The sequence below is a fragment of the Fukomys damarensis genome, unplaced genomic scaffold, assembly GCF_012274545.1.
Source record: "Fukomys damarensis isolate Sample0158 unplaced genomic scaffold, DMR_v1.0_HiC HiC_scaffold_7, whole genome shotgun sequence".
NCBI classification, from domain to species: domain Eukaryota; kingdom Metazoa; phylum Chordata; class Mammalia; order Rodentia; family Bathyergidae; genus Fukomys; species Fukomys damarensis.
In genome coordinates this window covers 19,866,945-19,889,825 of record NW_022900919.1, presented here as the reverse complement: position 1 = coordinate 19,889,825, position 22,881 = coordinate 19,866,945, and the positions used below count along the sequence as shown (strand labels likewise).

The 22,881-nt window shown below is 38.8% G+C and overlaps 1 protein-coding gene across 4 annotated transcripts in view; it reads left to right on the top strand.

Moving 5' to 3' along the window:
* The window catches only part of Blm (BLM RecQ like helicase), a 93,260-nt gene that overhangs the window by 24,839 nt on the left and 45,540 nt on the right, over positions 1–22,881 (top strand). For 3 of the 4 annotated variants that reach the window (XM_010621101.2, XM_010621100.2, XM_010621103.2), the window contains exons 2-7: positions 7,046–7,147; positions 9,080–9,789; positions 12,529–12,685; positions 16,137–16,264; positions 20,787–20,919; positions 21,220–21,851. In XM_010621101.2, the coding sequence (XP_010619403.1) occupies positions 7,050–7,147; positions 9,080–9,789; positions 12,529–12,685; positions 16,137–16,264; positions 20,787–20,919; positions 21,220–21,851 (1,858 nt within the window). In that variant the 5' untranslated portion in view covers positions 7,046–7,049. The remainder of the gene's footprint in view (positions 1–7,045; positions 7,148–9,079; positions 9,790–12,528; positions 12,686–16,136; positions 16,265–20,786; positions 20,920–21,219; positions 21,852–22,881) is intronic. The other variant, XM_033761094.1, reaches the window with a different exon arrangement.

Here is a 22,881-nt window from a genome sequence, read left to right as displayed (position 1 = left end):
TTTTTTTTTTTTGAGACAGGATTTCTCTATGTATTTCAGGCTGGCCTTGAACTTACTACATAGCCCAGGCTGGCCTGGAATTATGGTGATCCTCCTGTCTCACTCAGCCTAGAAGATGTAACATTTTTAAAAATTCGTGTCAAGCCTAGGGGGGTGACACACCTGTACTCCCAGGTGTTTGGGGGTGCTGAGGCAGGAGAATAACAAATTTGAGGCCAACCTGAGCAAAGTAGTGACATTCTTTCTAAAAAAAAAAAGTGTGGAGCTGGGTGTTAAAGGTAGAGCTCAGTAGTAGAGTTTAAGACCCTGGGTTCAATTCCCAGTAGTATTAAAAAAAAAATAGCCAAGCATGGTGGTGCAGGCCTGTAATCCCAGTACTCTGGAGGCTGAGGCAGGAGGATCACTGTGAGTTCGAGACCAGCCTGGGCTACATAGTGAGTTCCAGGTAAGTCTCAACTACATAGTGAGACCCTGTCTCAAAAAAACTAACTAAATAAATAAATAGATTCATTCTTGGGCCAGGGGTTTAGCTGGCCCGCAAGGGCAAGGTCCTGTGTTCTATCCCTGGTACCAAAAAAAAAAAAAATTTCCTGCTGTTTGATGTTTACATCGATCAGTGGACAGAGCACCTTGCTCCTAATGCCCCCATTGAGGTGAAGTTCAGTTTTAGAATTATGCTTGCTCTATGTCAAGCTTGCTGCTGTTACCCTGAGGAAGGGAGCTTCACCCCTTTGAACAGGTACCTTGTGAAGCTTTTAAAACTGGGCTGGATTTTTGACGAACCACCCCCGAAAACCTCTACTTTTAGCAGAACACTAGAAACAAACATCTAATGTTACCTGGCAGCAAATGTCTTAAAATAGCCTTTTTTGCAGTCTGCCTCTTGATGTCCTAGAATAGCTGCCTTATGACAACAAAAAGAATGAAAGGAAAGGGAAAGTTTGACCCCAAGAAGTCCTAATTTTGATAGACCTGAAAATAGCAAATTTAATCTATTTGAAAGACAAAGAATTTTGTCCTCTTTTTTTTGTTGTTTTGTTTTGTTTTTTTGAGACAGGGTCTCACTATGTAGTTGAGACTGACCTGGAACTCACTGTGTAGCCCAGGCTGGTCTCGAACTCACAGCGATCCTCCTGCCTCGGCCTCCCGAATGCTGGGATTACAGGCGTGTGCCACCACACCTGGCCTGCCCTCTTTTTTTAAATTGTGTTTTCTTCATTCCTTGTTTGTTTTATTAAAGGTTTTTTACATCTTACTTTCATTATAATTTTTTGAAACAGTCCTGCTGTGTAGTCCAGGTTGGCCTCAAACTCACTGTGTAGCCTAGGGTAACCTTGAACTCAGCATTCCTCTTTCTTCAGTCACCTGACTTATTAAAATTATGTACTTCCTAGAGATAGTCCTCTTCTATTCTTAGGATGTGTTTAATAGACCTGTTTGAATCAGGTTATAAATTCATTCACTTAAACGTTTTTTAAGGTGATTCTTCTTATATGAACAGTTTTTTGTTTGTTTGGTTTTGGGTTTTTTTTTTGTTGTTTGTTTGTTTGTTTTGAGACAGGTCCTCCCTCAGTTGCCTTGGCTGTTCTTGCACTCATGGTATTCTTGCCTCAGCCTCCTGAGTATCTGGGATTATAGGCATGCACCACCACTCCCAGCTCTGGAACAATTCTCAGTAGCCAGTTTTAAAGATAAGGCTATGACTAATGATTAAGGTCATTTCCTATGACTTTAAAATCCCATACAAATATTTATTTTCTTGTCATATAAGGTTCTCTCAATTTCTGGCCTAAATTATTATTAATGTAAGATACTGATTAGATCAGATAAGGCTCCTTCAATTATTTATTCTTTGATGTTGGTTTATCTTACTACTCCAAGAAGTCTCCTTTGCTGAATATGTACTCTACTACTAAGCTATATTTCTAGTCCATTTTATTTAAAGTTTATTTAAAGGATCTCACAAAGTTGCCCAGGCTGGCCTCAAACTTTCAGTCCTTTTGCCTGAGCCTGCTAAGTAGCTGGGATTATAAGCATATGCCAGTGCACCTGGCTGAAGACCAGTATTCTTGGTCTTCAGAATGGCACCATGGGTCACATCTATGTCCCAGGTACTCAGAAGGCTGAGGTAGGAGGATCACTTAAGCCCAGGAGTTCAAGGCCAGTTTAGGCAACATAGCGAGAGCTTATCTCAAGAAAAGTGAAGGAGGGGCATACCAAAGAAGTATTAGATCTGAGGAATGAACTCTATTAGGTCATTGGATTTTAAATCAAGTTTTCTATATACCGGTAAAAAAAATTGCTGAGAAGGAAATCAAGAAAGCAGTTCCAGTATCTCAAGAACTACCAAACAAACCCCACAAAACCCTTATGTGTTAGTCAGATTTCCTGTTTCTGGGACAAAATACATGGCACCTCCAAATTAAAGGCGGGGAGGGGTTTATTTCAGCTCATGATTTCAGAGCTTATAATCCATTCTTGGCTGACTCCAAGGCAGGAACAATGACAGAAGCGCAGCAGAGGAAAGCCACTCAAATCACAGTATCCAGGAAACAGAGGGGAACAACTCCAATGAGGAAGGGGCCAGAGGCCAGATACAGTCTCTTAATTCACATCCCTTGACCCATCCAGACACACCCAGAAGTGTGCTGTACAAATCTCCTAGATGTCTATCAAGTTGATTGTTAAGAGTAACTATCACATCAGGAATAAAATAAAAGAAAGCAAATGATCTCTACTGTGAAAATAATAAAGCACTGATGAAAGAAATGTTAGGACTGATTCAAGGCCAACCTGGGCTACATAGTAAGACCCTGTCTCAATAAATAGACAAACAATAACATATAGCTGTAGTAACCAAAACAGCATGTACTTGTATAAAAATAGACATATTGATGAATGGAATAGAATAAAGACTCAGAAATGAATCCCACACATTTACAGCCACCTGGTGTTTGTTGGTTTGCTACACGGGCTTGACCTCATGACCTTGTGCTTGTGAGGCAGGCACAGTACCACTAAGCCCTGGCCCATACAGCCAGCTGGTTTTTGACAAAGGCAGCAAGTATATACATTGGAGAAAAGAATGTCTTCTTAATAAATGGTGCTGGAAATAAATAAATAGAGCCAGGATAACTGGGTACTCATTTATAGAAGAAAGAAATCAGACCCGTATCACACACCATATACAAAAATTAGCTCAAGGGCTGGAGATTTAGCTCAATAGTTCTGCTGCCTGCCTCTCAAGCACAAGATCCCTGGTACCCCAAAATCTCAACTACCTGAAACTTTAAAACTATAAAGGGAAAGAACAGGAAACACTTCAGTGCATTGGTGTGGGGAAAGGTTTTCAGATTTGACCCCAAAATCATTGGCACGGCAAGAATTAACCAGTGAGATTACAACAAACTAAGAAGTTTCTGTACAGCAAAGGAAACAAGTCAAGAATGAAAAGACACCCTACAGAAGGGGAGCAGATACTTGCAAATTATTCATCTAACAACAAATTAATTTCTAAAATACAAAAGGAACTGAACAGGAAAAAAACCCTCCAAATATCCCATTTAAAAATGGAAGACCTGAATAGATGTTTCTCAAAAGGGGATATACAGATGGCCTTCAAACCAGGCAGGATGGCCCTCACTTGTCATCTTAACAGGAGGCTGAGGCAGGAAGATCATGGTGAGTTCAAGACCAGCCTGGACTCCATAGTGAAACCAAAACAAAATAGAAAAGGCGCAACATCACTAGTTATCAGGGATGCAGAAATCAAAATTGCATTGATTTGATGTATTGTCTCTCCCCATTAGAATGGCTGTTATCAAAAAGACAAATACTAGGGCTGGGGATTTAGCTTAGCTGTTCGGTGGTCTGCCTTGCAAGTGCAAGGACCCAGGTTCAATCCCCGGTACCCCCCAAAAGACAAATACTAATAGGGATGCGAAAAAGGGGAGCTCTCACACACTAGGAATTAAATTAGTGCAGCTATTGTGAAAAACAGTACAGAAGTTCTTCAAAACACTAGAAATAGAACTACCACATGATCCAGCAATCCCATGACTTGTTATATCCAGAGGAAATGAGATCAATATGAAGAGACCTCTACACTTCTATATTTATTGCATTTCTTTGTACAACAGCTGGGATGTGGACCCAATCTAGGTATCCACCAGTGAATGAGTACTTAAATATGTATATGCACAGTAACATATTAAGCCTCAAAAAAGAATGAAATCATTTGTAGCAATATGGATAGAATTGGAAGACATAAATCAAGAACAGAAAGGCAAATACCTCATTTTTGCATATGTATGGAAGCTAAAGTTAATCTCTGTTAGGATTTAAAATGTCCCCCAAGTCTCATGTGTTCATGGGTGGGGCTTTTTGGAAGTGATTGGATTGTGGGGAGACGCTATCAGAGGATTCACTCATCGATGAGCTCATGGTTGAATGTGCTGTTAGGAAGTGTGGTCTAGTTGGAAGAGATAAGTCACTGGGGACATGTCTTGGAAGGATATATTCTTATCTTTGGCTCCTCCTCACAGTCTGCTTCCTGACTGCCATAGGGTGAGCAGCTCTCCTCTACCAAGCCCCTCCATCATGCTGCTCCTGCCTTTGAGCCAGCTAACCATGTACTGAACCCACTGAAACCATGAGCCAAACCTCTCCACTTTAAGTTGCAGTTGTAGATATTTTGTCCCACCATTAAGAAAACAGCCTGCCTGATACAATCTCAGATGAGTAGAGAATACACTAGTGTTTGCCGGAGCCTGGGAAGAGTATGGGATGAGGAAAAGATTGAGGCTTGAGTTAATGGATAAAGGGATACATTTGAGCAGCAGGATAATATGTAAGGATTACACTCTTGAAATACTGTCCATTAAAAAGAATCAGCGCTGCCAGGCATGGTGGTGCATACCTGTAATTCTAGTACTTGTGAGGCTCAGGTAGGAAAATTACCACAAGTTCAAGTTCAGCCTGGACTACATAGTAAATTCAAGACCAGATTGGACTGTACAAGCAAAACCCTGTCCCCAAAAAACTGAAAACTTTTTTAAATAAAGTGTTGATTAGGGGAAATGGCTGGTTCCAACCAAGGTAAGCCTAGAACATCTTTTTACACCATATGGAATCCTAGGCAACTAAGATTATGCCATAAGGACTGAAAAGGTTTCCACTGGCTGACATAAAATTGTTTGGGAATTGGGGCCAGGGATTAGCTCAGTGGCACCACATCTGCCTCACAAGTTCAAGGTCCTGAGTTAGATCTCTGGCACCAAAAAAAAAAATATTGGGGATCATAAGGATTCTCAAATACTATAGCTACTGAGCTGAAATATACCCAGTGTATTTTGAGCTATGACTTCAGAGTGGTATGGGGGATGGTAGTCACTTTCAGGTGGTCAGAGCACAAACATTATTGTGAAACTGTTAAATTTTCCAATGAATGAAAAAGGTATGGCTGCATGTGAAATTGCCATTTTTGGAGGTAGATTTCCTGAGTGGTGGTGCGAGTACCTCAGGGTGTATGTATAGATGAAAAATCTTAGATGAGTTTGGTAATTGTTGGATGTAGATGATAGGTGTATGGTGGTTCATTTTCCTCTTCTGTCTACTCTGTGGGTGCATGTGTCGTGTGTGTTAACTTTGAGATATAATTTACATACCAAGATGGTGTATTTCATAGTTATTAAATATCTTATCAAGAGCTGCAGCAGAAATAATGGCTTCGTTCAGAGAAAGTGGGAGAAAATCCATACCACAATCTCTGTCGAACAACATGGGGAGATTTCTCAATTGATTAGAAAAAATGTAATTTCTCATTATCTTCTAAATTTTTCTTTTTAGTGTCATTTAAAGTAAAACAGTTGATATAAATTATTTTTATGAATTGGTACATAATTGTACACAGCTAAGGATAGTGATATATACATGTATACAGTGATTAATCAAATCATATCCATCACCACAGACATTTATCATTTCTTTGTAAACATAGGTTATTTTAATAATTGATGAGTGGAACACAACTTATATAAAACTTCTACTTCCACAAATATCATCTAGCATGGTTAATTCTCCTAAGATTCATAGTATAAAATAAAAGTAGGTCTCTGGTAAAGATAGAGTGGGAAAGGGAATTATAACCATCAGCTAAAGTAAAAATATTTGGCTATCCATAGATCATAGGTATCTTCCTTTGGCTCCAGTAATTTTAAGGTGGCATAAGCTTTACAGTTTCCTAGGCAGTAGCTCAGCAATACAATTTATTATTCAAGGGGCATAAATGTGCTTAGGAAAAATGTTCTTTTAGGTTTACACTAGATGATTATGAAGAGTGGTATCTTGCTGTTAACCCTTTGCGCTCATTGGTGGTGATATTCTTTTTTTCCCCCAATTTTGCCCATGTCAGAGATTTCAGTTATTTGTTCTTTGGGTTTTCAGTTCACTTTGATCATTCCCTCCTAGCTCATTCCTTGCCAGCTTCCATTTATCCTTTAAGCCTCAGCCAGGTCCCATTTTTCTGTGATCCCTTCCCTGATAATCCCTCCTCTAATATCTGTTGTGCTTATTTTAGTGTATGGAGGTAGAGAGGGGAAACAGGTCATTTTGTTATTCAAGTGAGCTTTCAGTTTGTTAAAGATTATATATTTTACATGTCACCAGATATAAATGCCAAAATAATCTGTTGACCAAATTTTTAAAAACCTCTCACAACTGTAGGCAGAGTTAGAACAATTCCTGTTTGAATTGGGCATAGTGGTACATGCCTATAATCCTGGCACGTGGGAGGCTGAAGCAGGAGGAACATGGGTTCAAGGCCAGCCAGGGCTACATAGTGACATGCTAATTTAAAAAAGCAAACAAAAAAAATAAGACTTGGGCCAGGGATTTAGCTCAGCGGTTCGGTGGCCTACCTTGCAAGCACAAGGACCCAAATTCAATTCCCAGTACCAAAAAAAAAAGACTCATACCTATTTGAACCTGGACCACAAATATTGTGATTAGTGCAAAGTACTATTGATGTTTTCCCTTTGCATTTCAGAAACATGGCTGCTGTTCCGCTAAATAATCTACAAGAACAACTAGAGCGCCACTCAGCCAGAAAACTTAATAATAAATCGGGTCTTTCAAAACCAAAATCTTGGTAAGTATATTGGATGGTTTGCTGTCATATAGGTACCAATTACTGTATACAAATGAGGTCTCATATCTTTCAACTCCTTCAGTGTACACATGAGGAAATAAAGCAGAGAGGTTCAGTGATTTCCTGCATTACAAATTAAAGGTAGAGCATGATTTAAAAAAAACCTTTATGATAGTAAAAGATATATTGCCAGGAATCTCCCTCCCTTCAAATAACACTTATCCCAATGTTCTTCCCACTTTCTGAAGCAAGTCTAAAGTCCTCTTTCCTGGCTGTCTTTAGTTACACTGTTATGGCTGCCTCAGTGTCTTAAATTCATTCAAAACATTTACCTTTCATGGTTATTTTGACTTTGAAAATGAGCCAAAAGTCTCATAGTGCCAATTCTGATGGGATGAGGACTCACAGTAACTTTTTTATTTCACAGAGATCTCCATAAACTTTTTTCTTTTTTTTTTGGTACTAGTGATCAAACTCAGGACCTTTCACTTGTGAGGCCGGTGGCAGCACCATTGAGCTAAATCCCTGGCCCCGCCATAAACATGTTTTGGTTTTTGTTTGTTTGTTTGTTTGTTTGTTTGTTTTTGGTACTGGAGATTGAACTTGAGTCCTTGTGCTTGCGAGGCAGGTGCCAGAACCACTGAGATAAATCCCTGGCCCACCCGCCATAAACATTTTTAACTGATTTAGGGCATCAAGATAACCACAAAAAGACACAAAAGAGGATTTCCAGAACTGCTTCAGAAAGTGGCAAGAATAAGTATTCCAAGCAAAGGGGAATGTTTTGAGGATTAATGACAAAGTGTCTTTTACTGTAATGCATTTTTTAACTTTTAATTTAAACACTCACCATATTTTTATTGTACCTCTTTTTTTTTTGTTCTTGGTATAGAACTCAGGACCTTGCACTTGTAAGGCAGGCGGCAGCACCACTGAGCTAAATCCCCATCCCCTTGTAATATTTAATTTAATAAGGATTTGTTGAATAAATGGATAACATCTTTTCCAAAGCAATATATAAGAAAAGTACAGCTTTCCAATTCTCTCTGTCTCCTACAAGCTAAGTTACAAACTCCTAATGATATCTAATAATACAGTAATTTGTATTATATACTGTGCCCTTACCAGGTGCCACACACTGCTTTGGGGCTTGGCTTTAAACAGTCACCATTGACCTACATGTCATTAAATCTAGCAGATAGCCAGAGCCCTTGCCTCCTTTGCTTGTCCTTCAGATCTCAGCACAGCTGTCAGTGTTTAACTTTTTCCCTTGAAACTTTTATCAGAGGAACAAAAAGTAGGTACATTTGAGTTGCCACATTCTCACATGTGCTTTACTTCCTTCTGGAGGTGCTGATAATTAAGGACTCCCAAACTGCTAAATAAAGTGTGGGGATGGGCTGGGTATGCTCCAGACTGAGTAATTATCCTCTCAATGGGAAAGATCAGAGTACACAAAATATAATCTTAGTTACCTGGTAAATTTTCAAATCACACAAGGGAGACATTCTTTGTTCATTTGTAATATAATTAACGTGCACAGGATTTTTTTAAAATTTTACTTCTGTACAGTAGACAGTTTTGTTAAAATGAATTCATCTAGCAGTGATGGTAAACCTTTTAGAGCTTTCAATGAATGATAGGGGCCGAGGGTTTGGCTCAGTGGTTCCGCCACCTGCCTTGCAAGCAGAAGGGCCCGAGTTCGATCTCTGGTACCAAAAAAAAAATTTTTTTAATTAAAAAAAAAAAGTTTATGGTAGAGCTTTCAATAATATAAACAGCCCACTGTGGCATGTGTGGTTTGCCACCACTGATCTAGGGTTGTGGGTTTGGCTTAGTTGTGCCTATTTAGCACACACAAGGCCCTGGGTTCAACTTACAGCACTAACAACAAATTAATTTATCTAATTCCATTATTCCTTTATTTTCCAGTGGTTTTACTTTTAAAAAGAAAACAACCTCGGATAATGATGCCTCGGTAATTAGTGTGTCAATAGCAAAAACCCCAGTGTTGAGTGATAAAGATGTGAATGTGTCAGAGGCCTTTTCCTTCACTGAGCCTCCTCCCCACACCCCAAGTCAGCAGCCGAGGATCAATGGCTTCTTTAAAAATGCTGCAGCAGGACAGCAGGGTCAAGGAACTGGTTCAAAACTCTTACTGCCAGATTTGTTGCAGATTCCACAGGAAGCTTCTTTACCTCCTACCCAAAACACGTCAGCTGTAAAGAAACCTCACGAGTCTATTCTTAAGAAATTGGAATTTAGTTCTTCCTCAGATTCTTTCCACACTATGAATAATTGGGACGACATGGATGACTTTGATACTTCAGAAACTTCAAAAATATTTGCTACACCACCTAAAAATCACCTTGTAAGAGTTAGCACTGCTCAGAAATCAAAAAAGGCCAAGAGAAATTTTTTTAAAGCAAATTTTTTACAGCCTCATAAAACAGGTACTGTAAAGGCAGATTTGACTCTGTCTGAAAGCCAGCCAGTAGACTTGACTAAGGAAGAGAAAGATGACTCGGAATGGTTAAAGAGTGGTGTGATTTGCATCGATGATGACTCCATTCCCCAAGTGCATACAAATGAAGATACTCAGGAAAGTCAGTCTTTGAAAATTCATTTGGGAGATGGAAGAGGTAAAATCTATGTATCTTTGTTTCAGTATGTTGAATATATTTTTTAATTTAAAACTAGGCATTGGAGAGAGTAGTAAATACGATCCAACATTCATCCTTAAAATGTCTGTTTAGTGGTAGAATTGGAAAGTGAATCTAAGCTTTTCTGCACATAATTCCTTAATGGCTTGTTGCCATAAGTAATACACCAAATATTGGTGAATAATATATAATAATCCCTTTAAAGTACAGTCAGGCATTGCTTAATGATGATGATATGTTTGAAGAAAAGTGTCATTAGGCATCTCGTGATTTGTGTGGACACACACACCCAGGCTGGTCCTGCTGCACCCCGCAGCTGTATGGTATGGGAACCCAGATCACAACGGGAATGTTCCTAGAGCTACACACATCTAAATATAGGACAGTGACAGTAAAATGAGGCATAAAGAATAAAATGAGGGCCGGGGATTTAGCTCAGTGGTTCCGGCGCCTGCCTCGCAAGCACAAGGACCTGAGTTTGATCCCCAGTACCAAAAAAAAAAAATAAGAATAAAATGATGTACCCACCTAGGTCCATTGCTGTGGCCGCAGAACTGGGTGTTGCTGCAGGTGAGTTGGTGATGGGAGGAGCAGGAGGGACCATTTGAAATGCAGCACTGAGGCCACTCTGGAGTCAAAAGATTTTTTTTCCTCTCTGTACCAGGGATCAAAGCCAGGACCTTGTACTTGCTAGGCAGGTGCAGCGCCTCTGAGGTACATCCCCGGCCCCTCAAAAAATACTTTCAATAATAAATTTTCAGGTTTTTTTTTTTTTTTTTTTTTTGTACCAGAGATCAGACTCTGGCCCAAACCCCTGGTCCTCTTCCAATAATAAATTAATCTTAGCTCACTCTTTTTTACTTTACCAACTTTAATTTTTTGACTTTGACTCTTTTGTAATCACACTTTGTTTAAAACACAAACACATTGTTAAAATCTAAGACACAGGGCTGGGGATGTATTTCAGTAGCACAGTGCCTGCCTAGCAAGCCCAAGGTCCTGAGTTCAATCCCCAGTACCCCCCAAAAAGATAGACAAAAATATGCACATTAGCTTAGGCCTACACAGGGTCAGGGTCATCAGTGTCACTGTCTTTTATCTCCACGCCTTATCCCACTGTAAGGTCTTAGAGCTATCCTATGCATTCTCCTAGAATTCCTGTTTTGTTTAGTTCGAGAAAGGACCTCGCTATATCATTCAGGGTAGCCTACTTCACTAGTTAGCCCAGGCTGGCCTTGAACGTAAGTGAGCCTCCTGGCTCAGCCTCTGGAGCACTGGCATTACAGGTATGTTCCACTACTCCTGGCTTTGGAATACCTCTTAAAGGTAGAATACAGTACTTGCCTGAGGCTATTTCATAGCAACTTTTTTTTGTTTTGTTTTGTTTTTTGAGACAGGATCTCACTATGTAGTTGAGACTGACCTGGAACTCTCTATGTAGCCCAGGCTGGTCTCAAACTCACAGGGATTTTCCTGCCTCAGCTTCCCGAGTGCTGGGATTACAGGCGTGCACCACCATGCCCAGTCGCAACTATTTTTAATAGGAATACACTAATAAGTTAGTTTAGTGAATACATAAAGCAGTAATATAGATACTTACTTTCATTATACCAACTTATGTATTTTGCATAACTGCATCACCATAAACACATAAGTAATGCATTGCTCTATAATACATTGGGAATTTTTCAGCCCTATTTTATTCTTAGGGGTCCACTGTCCTATTTGTGACCCATTGACCAAAACATGTGGTGTGTAACTATATTATAAATTATGTACATAGTATTTTCTGGATGGGTCTTAGGTACTGTCTATGTCCAAAATTTGATAACTGACCATACCCATATGTGTAAGTAACCAATAGTTTTAAATATGAGAGAAAAACATTTTTATGAACAGGTGGGGTCTCACCCAGGGTTGCCCAGACTCCTGGTTCAAGCCATCCTTCTTCTTAGCTCCCAAGTAGCTGGTACGACAGACATGCATCCCCACACCCCAACACTCAATTTGGGGTGTTTTTTTTGTTGTTTTTTGTGGTTTTTTTTGAGACAGTCTCACTTTGTAGTTCAGGCTGGCCTTGAACTCATTGTGTAGCCCAGGCTGGCCTCAAACTCATGGCGATCCACCTGATTGCTAGAATTATAGGTATGCGCCACCACACTGGGCAAGACTCATTTTTAAAACACCTGAATTTCATCAAGGTTGCTATAGTGTGAATGAGTTCAATACTAAGCAGAATTATAGTTTAATGAATTTTGTTGTTGTTTCTGAAGAAGACTTGGTAAACACTAAACTAAAGAGCACCAGCATTACATTGTATAGAGTCCAAGAGAGACTTAAGTAACTGGGAAGCTTCTGGTGAAGTAGAGATGTTACCTTTATGAACAACAGTGACTGTGCTATTAGGTGTGTTTCCTACATGTTGCTCTTAATGTCCATACTAAGTATGGGTTTCATGATTTAACTAGAGACAAGCATGAAAACCCCTAAGCAAATTTTCGATCTTAATCCTGTGTCCATTGGACTTAGTCCACTTGACTCACTAATCTCTTAGGAGAAAGTCAGCCAGCAGTAACGTGCAAGATGAGAGGACTCCTTGCGGCGTGCTCTAACTGTTCATGGCATGCCCAGAAGATTCACTCCTAAGTGCTTGTGCCCTGTTCTTTCTGTCTCATTAACTATTAAAATAACCTGTGTTTGTCTACTGTTTTACTTTAGATAATAATGAAAAGCACAATGAGGAAGATGTTGAACTACATTCATCTGAGAAGGCTACATGTATTGAGCTTAATGATGATGATTATATTGATTTTGTCCCACCTTCTCCAGAAGAAGAAAGTATTTCTGCCTCTTCTTCCTCTTTGAAATGCTTTAGGTAAAATAACTAATAGTAAAAATTGTTTCTGGGATAAAAGTTTAAATGATAAAATTTCTGTATAAATGTGCTTTGTGCTTCTGCACAATGTATTTTACATCTAAATGAAAGCATCAGAAAATCTCTGCTTATACAATCTTCAAATATTAGTAGTATTCTGAAGATATAAAACTCATTGTGATTAATTTCAACGGTCTGCCAACGAATTTTATGTAGTTGATTTTGACAAGGGGAATATAAAATACTGCATTTCCAGACTCCTAGACTTTAAAAGCTAATTCACATGGCTAATTCATTCAGAAAGCTTTTAGTCCTACAAATGAGAATTAGCCATTTTATTTGTCATTCACTGAATTTTAGCAAATTAATGACATTATTATTAATTGGTAGTGCTAAGGGAAAAATAGACATTCTTCCAGGCTCATCAGTAATTTGAGTTACTAATTATTATTACCACCTCCCTCTAATCTAACTCACAGTTCAGTGTTATGGTGGAGTATATACTCTACTACTTAATATTTTGATGAGAGGAAGATCCCTGTGGCATATCTTCTTAATTAGGGAGGGAAAGGAGGTATTTTACATATACTCTAGTTTCATTTCTCCTGGTTTGTGCTTTAACATGTGTTGGAATATTTGAAGAGGTAGGAAAGGTATAAGTGTGGTTACTGTTTGGTGACAAAACTAAAAAATCATAAGAGCTCTCCTCTTCTCCTTTTTGAAAAATTCCGACAGAACTGTAGAAAGTTACAAAACTGAGCAAAGTTCATCTAAATCAGCATTCTTGTATAACGAGAACCCAGGGAGGAGTGTGCAGTTGCCCATCATGAAACACTCGATGACAGATAGATGCAGACCCAGTGCAGTTCTCCCTCCTGGGCCATCCTGAGTCCTCGTTAAATGCTTTGCTTTTTAATTTTTCTTTACTAAAAAATGTGTATTGTACAAAAGTCACTGTGGACACTTTAGGATTTTAAATAAGAGAAAATATATGCGTAGTCCCATGATTCAGTAAACCATTTTCTTTGTTCCTGTTTGATTTTGAACCGTTATCTACATGTGTGTTTGATTTTTGCATTGTTATAGCAAACATGTAGCAATAATTTTATATTCTTTTTTCATTATTTAAAATTTTTCCACATCGCACATGTTTTTTTTTTTTTTTTTTTTTTTTTGTGTCCGGGGTTTACCGGGGATTGAACTTGGGTCCTTGCACTTGCAAGGCAGGCCACCGAACCGCTGAGCTAAATCCGCGGCCCCAACATCGCACATATTTTTATTTTAATGACTACAGAATTTATTGTTATGCCATAAATAACTTTACCTAGATTTTCAGCAGTTAGAAAATGATTATATACAAAGTTGATTCGATCTGTATTTTACATTGCACCCTAGTATATGTATTTATATATATTATAAAACAAGTAGAATTTTTTCAAATGATATACTATGTACAATATATGTTTTATATTATAATTTTTCAGTGCTCATTGTAACCTCTGAATTTCTGAAATTGAATGTCAGACAATATATAACGGAAAAGGGAGATGTGTTTATCTCCTTTATTCCAATATCTCTGTAGCTGTTTGTTTATGGCTTGTGTCTAGATGTCCCACCAAAGCCTCATACAGTCATAGGTGGGGCTTTTTCAGAAGTGGCTGAATCTAGAGTGTGTGATTGTCATGTGCTAGGATTCAGTGCAGGGGATTACTAAATCAGTCCACTGATTGGTTTGGCTCTGACTTAACCCTAGTAGCCTAGATACAATATAAGGGACAGAAAGACGCATGTCTTGCCCCTTGCTTGCTTTGCTACCATCTGCCCATCATGAACTGTTTCTCCTCTGCAGTGCCCTCTGCTATGCCACCCTGCCTTGGAGCCAGCTGATTGTGGACTGAAACCTCTACAAACTATGAGCTAAATAAACCTTTCCTCTTTTAACTTTGGGTGTCAGATATTTTGTCTCAGCGATGAGAAGAAAAGTAACTAAAATACTGGCTCTCAAAATCCTGTGTCTCCCAGTCCCCAAATTTTCTTTTCAGCATTTTTTTTTTTTAAGAAGTGAGGTCTTGCTGGGTGTGGTGGCATACTACTCTAATCTGGGCACTTGGAAGCCTTTGGCAGGAAGATTCCCAGGGGTTCAAGGCCAGTTTGCACTACAAAGCAAGACCAATAGCACCATCGCCCAACCCCACCCCAAGTTGTGATCTCGTTCTGCTGCTTGGGCTGGTTGTGAACTGCTGGGCTCAAATGATCCTCCTGCCCTGAACTCCTGAGTAAATTGGGCCTACAGGCACACATCACTGTGCCCTGCTCTATTTTTCAGGTTTATTTCCAGTCATGCCCTTGCAATAACCCAGAGTTCTATTGAGCCTCAAGCCTCCCTAGAAAGCATTGCTAAAAATACAACCATTTTCTTTGATGGTATCATGTTATTATTTAAAAAGCAATATAAAAATATTTATTTGTTACTCTTTTGATTTAGCTAGAAAATTGCACTTAAATCCTGTGTTAGGAAAGTATAGATTATTCCTATCAAGCAAATAAAAATGTCTTTTTTACCTTTCCTTCCTAGTCACTCTCCCCTATCTGTCACTGAAGGTTTGCTCAATTTGATCTCCTCAGCAAAGCCTTCTCAAACTCCAAAACATGTTCTTTGGGTTTCCACAGTACCCTCTCTTTAACACTCAATACTAATTTCCTTTGTTGTTTTTTATTTTTTTCTATTCAATCATGTTTGTTTGTTTTGGTTTTTTGAGACAGGGTCTAACATTATGTAGTTGAGACTGACCTGGAACTCACTATGTAGCCCAGGCTGGTCTCGAACTCACAGCAATCCTCCTGCCTCAGCCTCCTGAGTTCTGGGATTACAGGCCATGTTTGTTTGTTTGTTTTTGGTTCCGGGGATTAAACTCACCATATTTATAGTTAATATATTTTGTATAATCTGTACAGGTCAGTTATTTTACAGTTGTACAAATGTACATATGTACATATTCACATACAGAAGTCCAGACAAAGTGCTTAAGAATCTCAGAAGAGAGATGTTGGTAACCACTTGCTGGAAATAACAGAAGTAACATTTAGCCTGGGCCTATGAGAACAGGTCTGATCAGATACAGAGCTTGATGGGAGGTTTTCGGAATTGAGAGAAGAGAGAAACCCCTAAAGCAGACAACATAGGGTTATGAGGAATGTAATTAAGTGGTGCAGTATGATTAGAGCCTAGACTTGCTGAAAGAACATAATTGGCTTTAGAGATTAAAAAGATCTCGAGACCAGAAAATGGGAGACTTTGAGGGCCACCTAAAGAGGTTTTAGCATAGCGTAGACATGAAAACATACTTCTCTTATCTGTTACATATTGTCTGACTTGTAAAGGCAATTTTACATTTATTTGGTCTATGGTATGATTGGTTTAACCTTTTTTTTTTTTTTTTTTTTTTAAAAGTACATTAAAAGATCTTGATGCTTCTGACCGAGAGGAGGATGTTCTTAGCACATCAAAAGACCTTTTGTCAAAACCAGAGAAAATGACTACGCAGGAGCCCAATCCAGAAATCAGTACAGACTGTGACGGTACAAAATTTTAGGCTTATCTGATGTTTAGACATATCAGATATCTCAGATACTTTCTTTTGTAAACAAAGTAAGAGTGCATATTCATCCTGTGGCCATATAGAGTAAAATGGCCAAAAAAGGTATTGTATGTTTTGTTCTAATATCAAACAATCATTTCCTGTTCATTTGTTAGCCAGCATTTGCTTGAACAATTAAAACACTCATGGATCTCACAAAGTTCATTCTCTATCTTGAAAATGTTACCCGTTAGAAAATCCTTGCTCATATTGAGCCAGAATTTGCCTGTCTGTAACTTGAATCCCTGTGAGGTAAAGATAAAGCTTCTACAAATATGTTTCATTTTGTTTCCTTGAGGCTGAATATTATTAAGCCTTTTAAATTTATAGATATTAGTTTACAGGCCTCTCATCCTTCTGGTTCTACCTTGCATATATTCTGGAGCCAAACGTCCATTTAACATTTAATACTTCTTTACCTATTTGTTTTCATTATTTCTGATTATTTCTTATCTTTTTAAAAATTGTTTTCATTTTAATGATCTGAGTTAGTAACAAACAAATATACAAAATTGTCTTTCACATTTCCATACATTGTATTATGGATCTACTGAAAACTCTGGACTATAAATGCAGGTTTCTTTGTATCCTTAATTTAAAATACTGTCTCTTACAAATATAGGTGATTTGCAAAAACATGCATTGAACACAGATGCCAAAAGTTGTACATGCAAGTTAATACACAACCAGTAGTGTATACTGTTCATTTGTGCAGTTGTGTGTCAAGTGTAACTGACACAGGCAAAATTATTTCTGTTATATTTCACTTTATTTGAGAAGCATTTTTGTGAAACAGATGTAAATACAGTTTAAAAAGTTGTGTTGCTCTGAATATTTTTAAAAATATTTTTCTATTAAATATGTAGTATAAATAATCCAGCAGAGAGCTGGGCGTGGTGGCACACGCCTGTAATCCCAGCACTCGGGAGGCTGAGGCAGGAGGATCACTGTGAGTTCGAGACCAGCCTGGACTACACAGTGAGTTCCAGGTCAGTCTCAACTACATAGTGAGACCCTGTCTCAAAAAAACAAACAAACAAATAATCCAGCAGGCCCCTTCCTCGCCTTTGATCTTTACTTCTCAGAAGCACTTTTCAGTTTAGAAATTTATGTTCTTCTATTCTGGCAGGTTTTTGTTTTGTTTTGTTTTGTTTTGGTACTGGGGATTGAACTCTCCTTGCGCTTGCAAAGCAGGCCACCAAACCACTGAGCTAAATCCCCAGCCCTTTTGTTTGTTTTTGTTGTTGTTGTTGTTTGTATTCTGGCAGTTTTTATTATCTTACTTTTTATCCTCTTTTTTCTTGTCTTTTTTCTTCTTTTTTTAAATTTTTTTATTTTGAGACAGGGTCTCACTCTGTAGTTCAGGCTGGCCTTTAACTTGCTATGTAGCCCAGGCTGCCTTCGAACTTGCAACGATCCTGCCTTGGCCTCCTGAATCCCAGGATTATAGGCATGCGCCACCCCACCTCTCCCTCTTCCAGGAACTTGTATTATTTGAATGTTAGACTCCCATTAGTTACCTGTCTTATGTCCCTTGCTTTTCTTCTTTTTAGGAGATTTTCTCATTAACTTTTCTGTGAACTCTGTTTTTATCAAACCAATTCACAAGATATCTGCTCTGTCCTCTGAGTTTGTTTGTTTGTTTGTTTGTGACAGGGTCTCACTCTGTAGTTGAGGGTAACCTTGAGCTTGCTGTGTAGCCCAGGCTGACCTGCAACTCACAGTGATCCTTTTGCCACAGACTCGCCAGTGCTGGGATTACAGGCGTGTGCTACCATGCCTGGCCCTCTGAATGTTTTTCTAGATTATGCTATTCTGATTGACAGATGCTATACTTTGCTTAATGTGTATGTACATAATGCACCTGTATATATAGTGTTCTCTGTGTTTTTGTTTCCTGTGAATTTCTCTTTATTTTGATCTTTGAATTTATTGTTAGAAATGTTCCTGAAATACTTGATGTCCCAGCTACTCTTCTCAGAGCCCTATATTGTTAACTACCATGTGATTTAATCCTCACACCAGCCCTTTAATGTAGTTTCTGTTCTCTCCATCTTACAAGTAAAGAAACCAAAGTACAGGAGAGCTGAATTATTCTCTACAGTCAGTGTTAGCAATAGACTCGAACCTGGCCATGCATGCTGTCCTGTCTTGTATAGTTAAGTTTGGCTCCTAAGACCAAGGGCACAGAGTCCTAGAGTGTAGCATCAGGGGCCTCCCTCTAGGCTGACATCATTTCGTGTTTTAGTCCTTCTTGTTCCACTAGTAACAGATCTACCTTCTGACAAGCTTTTTCTACCTCTCCATGGAGTTATGGGACTCCTGAGCAGCCAGAGAATGGACGGGGCCTGGGCCTTGCAGGGGCACAGACCGTGACACAAACCTGTCTTCTCCTGTCTGTTCCTCCTGTGTGACTGTTTCAGATCAGTTAACTTCTCTAGGCCTTTGTTTTCTTTATGAAATAAGGAGAATAATATCTACCTTGCTGGATAGTTGTCAGGACTCAAGGTACACAGTTGGCCTTTACTAAGTGGTGGCTTTTGTTATCTGCTAACTAGTAATCCTTTCAAAGAAGGAACTACTATATCAGGGTGGCTGGCTGCTTTGTTTTCATGAATACTTCTAACTCCACAATTATTTCCTCCTTTTAGGGCTCAAAAAGTAGCCATTTGATAACATGTTCTAGAATTTTGCCTTGGTTTAACATGAAAATCACTAGCCTGTAGCTTTTGGCAATGACTTTTTTTTTTTAAGATTAGAACAATGTCCATCTTCACATCCTATCAGTTCTCTTATTCACTCGATACCTCACATATCAGTAGCAGGAACTCTGCCATCTTGTTTGTGGGTTTCCTTTGTAGTCTGAAGTGTAATCTGTCTGCGAGAGAGACTTGAGCTTCTTTTTAATAGCTGGGTATTCATATCTCTCTGAGCCTGCCTTGGCTTCCAGTTCTTGCAGACCATTGTATGTTCTCCTCTTTCCAGTCTTTTGTCAGTTCTCCTTGCATAGAAGACAGAAATAACGTAGGAATTCAGCAACTCTACTTTTACCATCTCAGCGTCCATGTTTGCCACCGTCACTGTAGATGCCTGTTTCTCCTGCACGTGGTTGTCTCTCCCCTGCTTTATCTTCTGCCCCTGCTCTGTCCTCTTTTCTGCCCTTTAAACCTTTCAGCTGACTGTTCTTGGTTTGTCACTCCTGAACATTTTTCCCCCTTCTCTCTCTCCTTGTCCTCTAAGGAGACTGTTTCCCAGCCAGGCATAGTGGCACACACCTTTAATCTCAGCTTTGTGGGAGGCTGAGGCAGAATCCAAGTTCAAGCTTAGCTTGGGCAACTTAGTGAGACCCTATCTTAAAATTAGTTTTTTTTAAAAAAGTTTTAAAGGGCCAGGAATATAAGATGGTGCATTCACTCTCCAGTACCACAAAACAAACAAACAAATAAACAAACTGATTATTTTTCCATATATTTTAAGTCCTAGAGGTTGAACAGGTATCTAGGCATCTTATTTGCTTCCCGTTGCTGCCCTAAACCACCTGCTCTCTTTCTCTTTCATCTAAAACATTAACTCCTTTGAAATTCTGTTCCTTCATCATTTCACTTAACATGTTCTCGACATGGCGTAATTTGTATTTCTCACTGCTTGGTTGCTTGAACCACCAGTGATACATGCATGACTCTGCATCTGGCGGCTTTTTATTAAGTAATTAGATCTTGTACCACCGATGGTACTGGGAATATAACTTAGTGATAGAGGGTTTGCCTAGGATGCTTTAGGTCCTGGATTTAATCCCTGGCACTGCAAAAAAATTAAAACATGTGGGGCAGGCTGCCTGGATTCATGGTCCAAATATCACCCTCAGGAATTACCTTTTTCCTCTCTTCTGACCTATCTCTCCATCTCAGTCCCACCTTTGTTTTTATCTGTTTATCTGTGTTTCTGCAAAGTGGCTACCAGCAGTCTTTCAAGCTTGTTGAAAAGAGCTGCTTTTCCCCAGTTAGTCAAAAAACTCCCAAAACTACCATAATTCTCATCAGACTGCCTCATATCAGATGCCCACGGAGGGAAAAGGAGAGGAGGTCTCCGGAAAGAAAGCCCAGGCACTGTACTGTGCCAGGAGCATCAATGAGAATTCTCGTACCAGACAGTCAGAACAGCAGGGGGCTCTTGTCCTTCTTTTGTACTCTGTGTTGCCACAGTGACATTTATCCATAAAGTTAGTAAAAGAATAATATCACTGTGTATTGTCTAGTGACCTTGCTTATGCTGAAAAATATTACTATCCTAAAATTAAATGAAAACATAGGTAAGCACTCTTATAGAGAAGAGAGAATCTGATTTCAAATTAATTCACAGGCAGATAATAGGACAGTATATTGTTTATGATCTTGTGTTTATATTGCTTCACAAAGTCTTTTTTGCTTTCAATGAAAAATATTAACAGCATAATTGCTTTATAGCCAGACAGATCAGCTTACAGCAGCAGCTTCTTCACGTGATGGAGCACATCTGTAAATTAGTTGATACTATTCCTGTGGATGAACTGAAAGCGTTGGATTGTGGGGAAGAGCTGCTTCAGCAGCGGAACAGAAGGTATCTTGAGTTCTCTCTTCTGGAATATGTCTGGTTGCATTTCTACCGCTATGAGTCAAAAAATGGATGGGCAAGATGTCTAGGCTTTCTGGCCTGGAAATTGCATAAGGGTAACCATCACGTCACAAGCTTTGAATTTATCAAACCATTCTTTTAGGATTTATATTCACATTTTTGAGACCAGGAAAAAAAGAATGTTTTACTACATTTTCTGTGTTTGAATTGAAAAATGAAGTTAAACTATTGTGGCCAACCTAGTATACTACTTATATTTATCGTACTGTTCTCTTTTCTCTTCAGAAGGAAACTCCTAGCTGAAGCAGGTTTCACTAGAAATGATGCCAGTCTTCTTGGTTCAGTGTGGAAATACAGGCCTGATTCACTTGGTAGCTTTGTGGAGAGTGATTCCTGCCCTACAAGTTTTGTTAAGGAGCTGAATGTTCCACCCCTTCCCTCGCATTCTCTTTCCACCAGGGAACATTTACTGACCACCAGCCCAGGAAAGACAGGCTTCTCAGCCACCACAAGTACTCTTGAAAGACCTTTATTCAATTCCCATTTACAGAAGTCCTTTGTAAATAGCAACTGGGCTGAAACACCACGGATAGAAAAAAGAAATGAAAGCTCTTATTTCCTGGGAAATGTTCTCACAAGCACTGCTGTGAAAGATCAGAATAAACATGCTGCTTCAGTAAATGACTTAGAAGGAGAAAGTCAGGCTTCCTATGATGTTGATAATTTTGATATAGATGACTTTGATGATGATGATGATGACTGGGAAAATATAATGCATGATTTAGCAGCCAGCAAACCTTCGACAGCTGCCTATCAGCCTATCAAGAAAGGTGGGCCACTGAAATCAGTATCAGAGAAGATTTCTGCAGGCAAGGCACACTCTCTTCCAGGGGCTTCTGTTGCTCAGCATCACACTGGTAAGTTTAAAATAAATTGAATGCTTAAATGTTATATGAAAACAAAACTGTCCAAAATAGGAATTGTATAAGAAAAACCATGGCAAGTCATCATTGCCTGAAAACCACATTGTTTCTATGCAAATTTCTACTGATAATATGAATTACAAATCACAATTTCAAAAGCAAGTTGCTCTTTTGTCTTTGGAGCAGCTGTAGTTTTATAAAATGTGTAATTATAAGCTATTACAGTAAAGCTTTAAGTCATTACCAATGTGTTTTGCCTTTAACATGTTTTAGTCCCTTAAACAATAAAGCTCTTGAGGGCCAAGTTTTCAAAGATTTTTGGGATAGGCAAAAAGAAAAGGTGAATTATATGCTAAAAATATGTGCGTATTTTAGAATTCTGGGTTGATAAAAAATGATTAACTTATAAAGTGGTGAAACATTTTATGTCTTGAAATACTGAGATAGAGGGCAGCCTAAGAAGATTATGACCAGAAATTTCTTAATCAGATTATATTTTGGACCTAATACCCTTTACATTCATTCAGCAGATGTTTGTTGAGGGCTCATGATGCACCATCTCCTGTGCTAGTTCCAATGATTTTTTTGTTTGTTTGTTTGCTTTTGGTTTTTGTTTTCTTGAGATAGCGTTTCACTACATAGTTCAGGCTGCCCTTGAATTCACTCTGTAGCCTAAGTTGATGTTGCCCTCAAGGTGGCCCTCCTGCCTCAGCCTCCCAAGTGCCAGGATAATAGGCATGCATTTCCACTCCAGCTGTGGTTCTAATCTTATAAGCTCTCTTGGAGCTCAGTTTAATGAGAAGAGCTTCTAGAGGAGTGAACTTAGCTACTGTAAATGTTTCAGAGTAAAGCCAAATATAATTTTAAGACTTTATATCGTCCTATAAAATTATCACAGAGTATTTCTAGCTGAAACAAGTGTAAATGTGCATAGTTTTATAAAGTACAGCCCTCTCTATTTTTTGCCATTGATGACTTCATACCTTGGGGGTTATTCTTATAGTTACACTGTTGACCTTTAAAA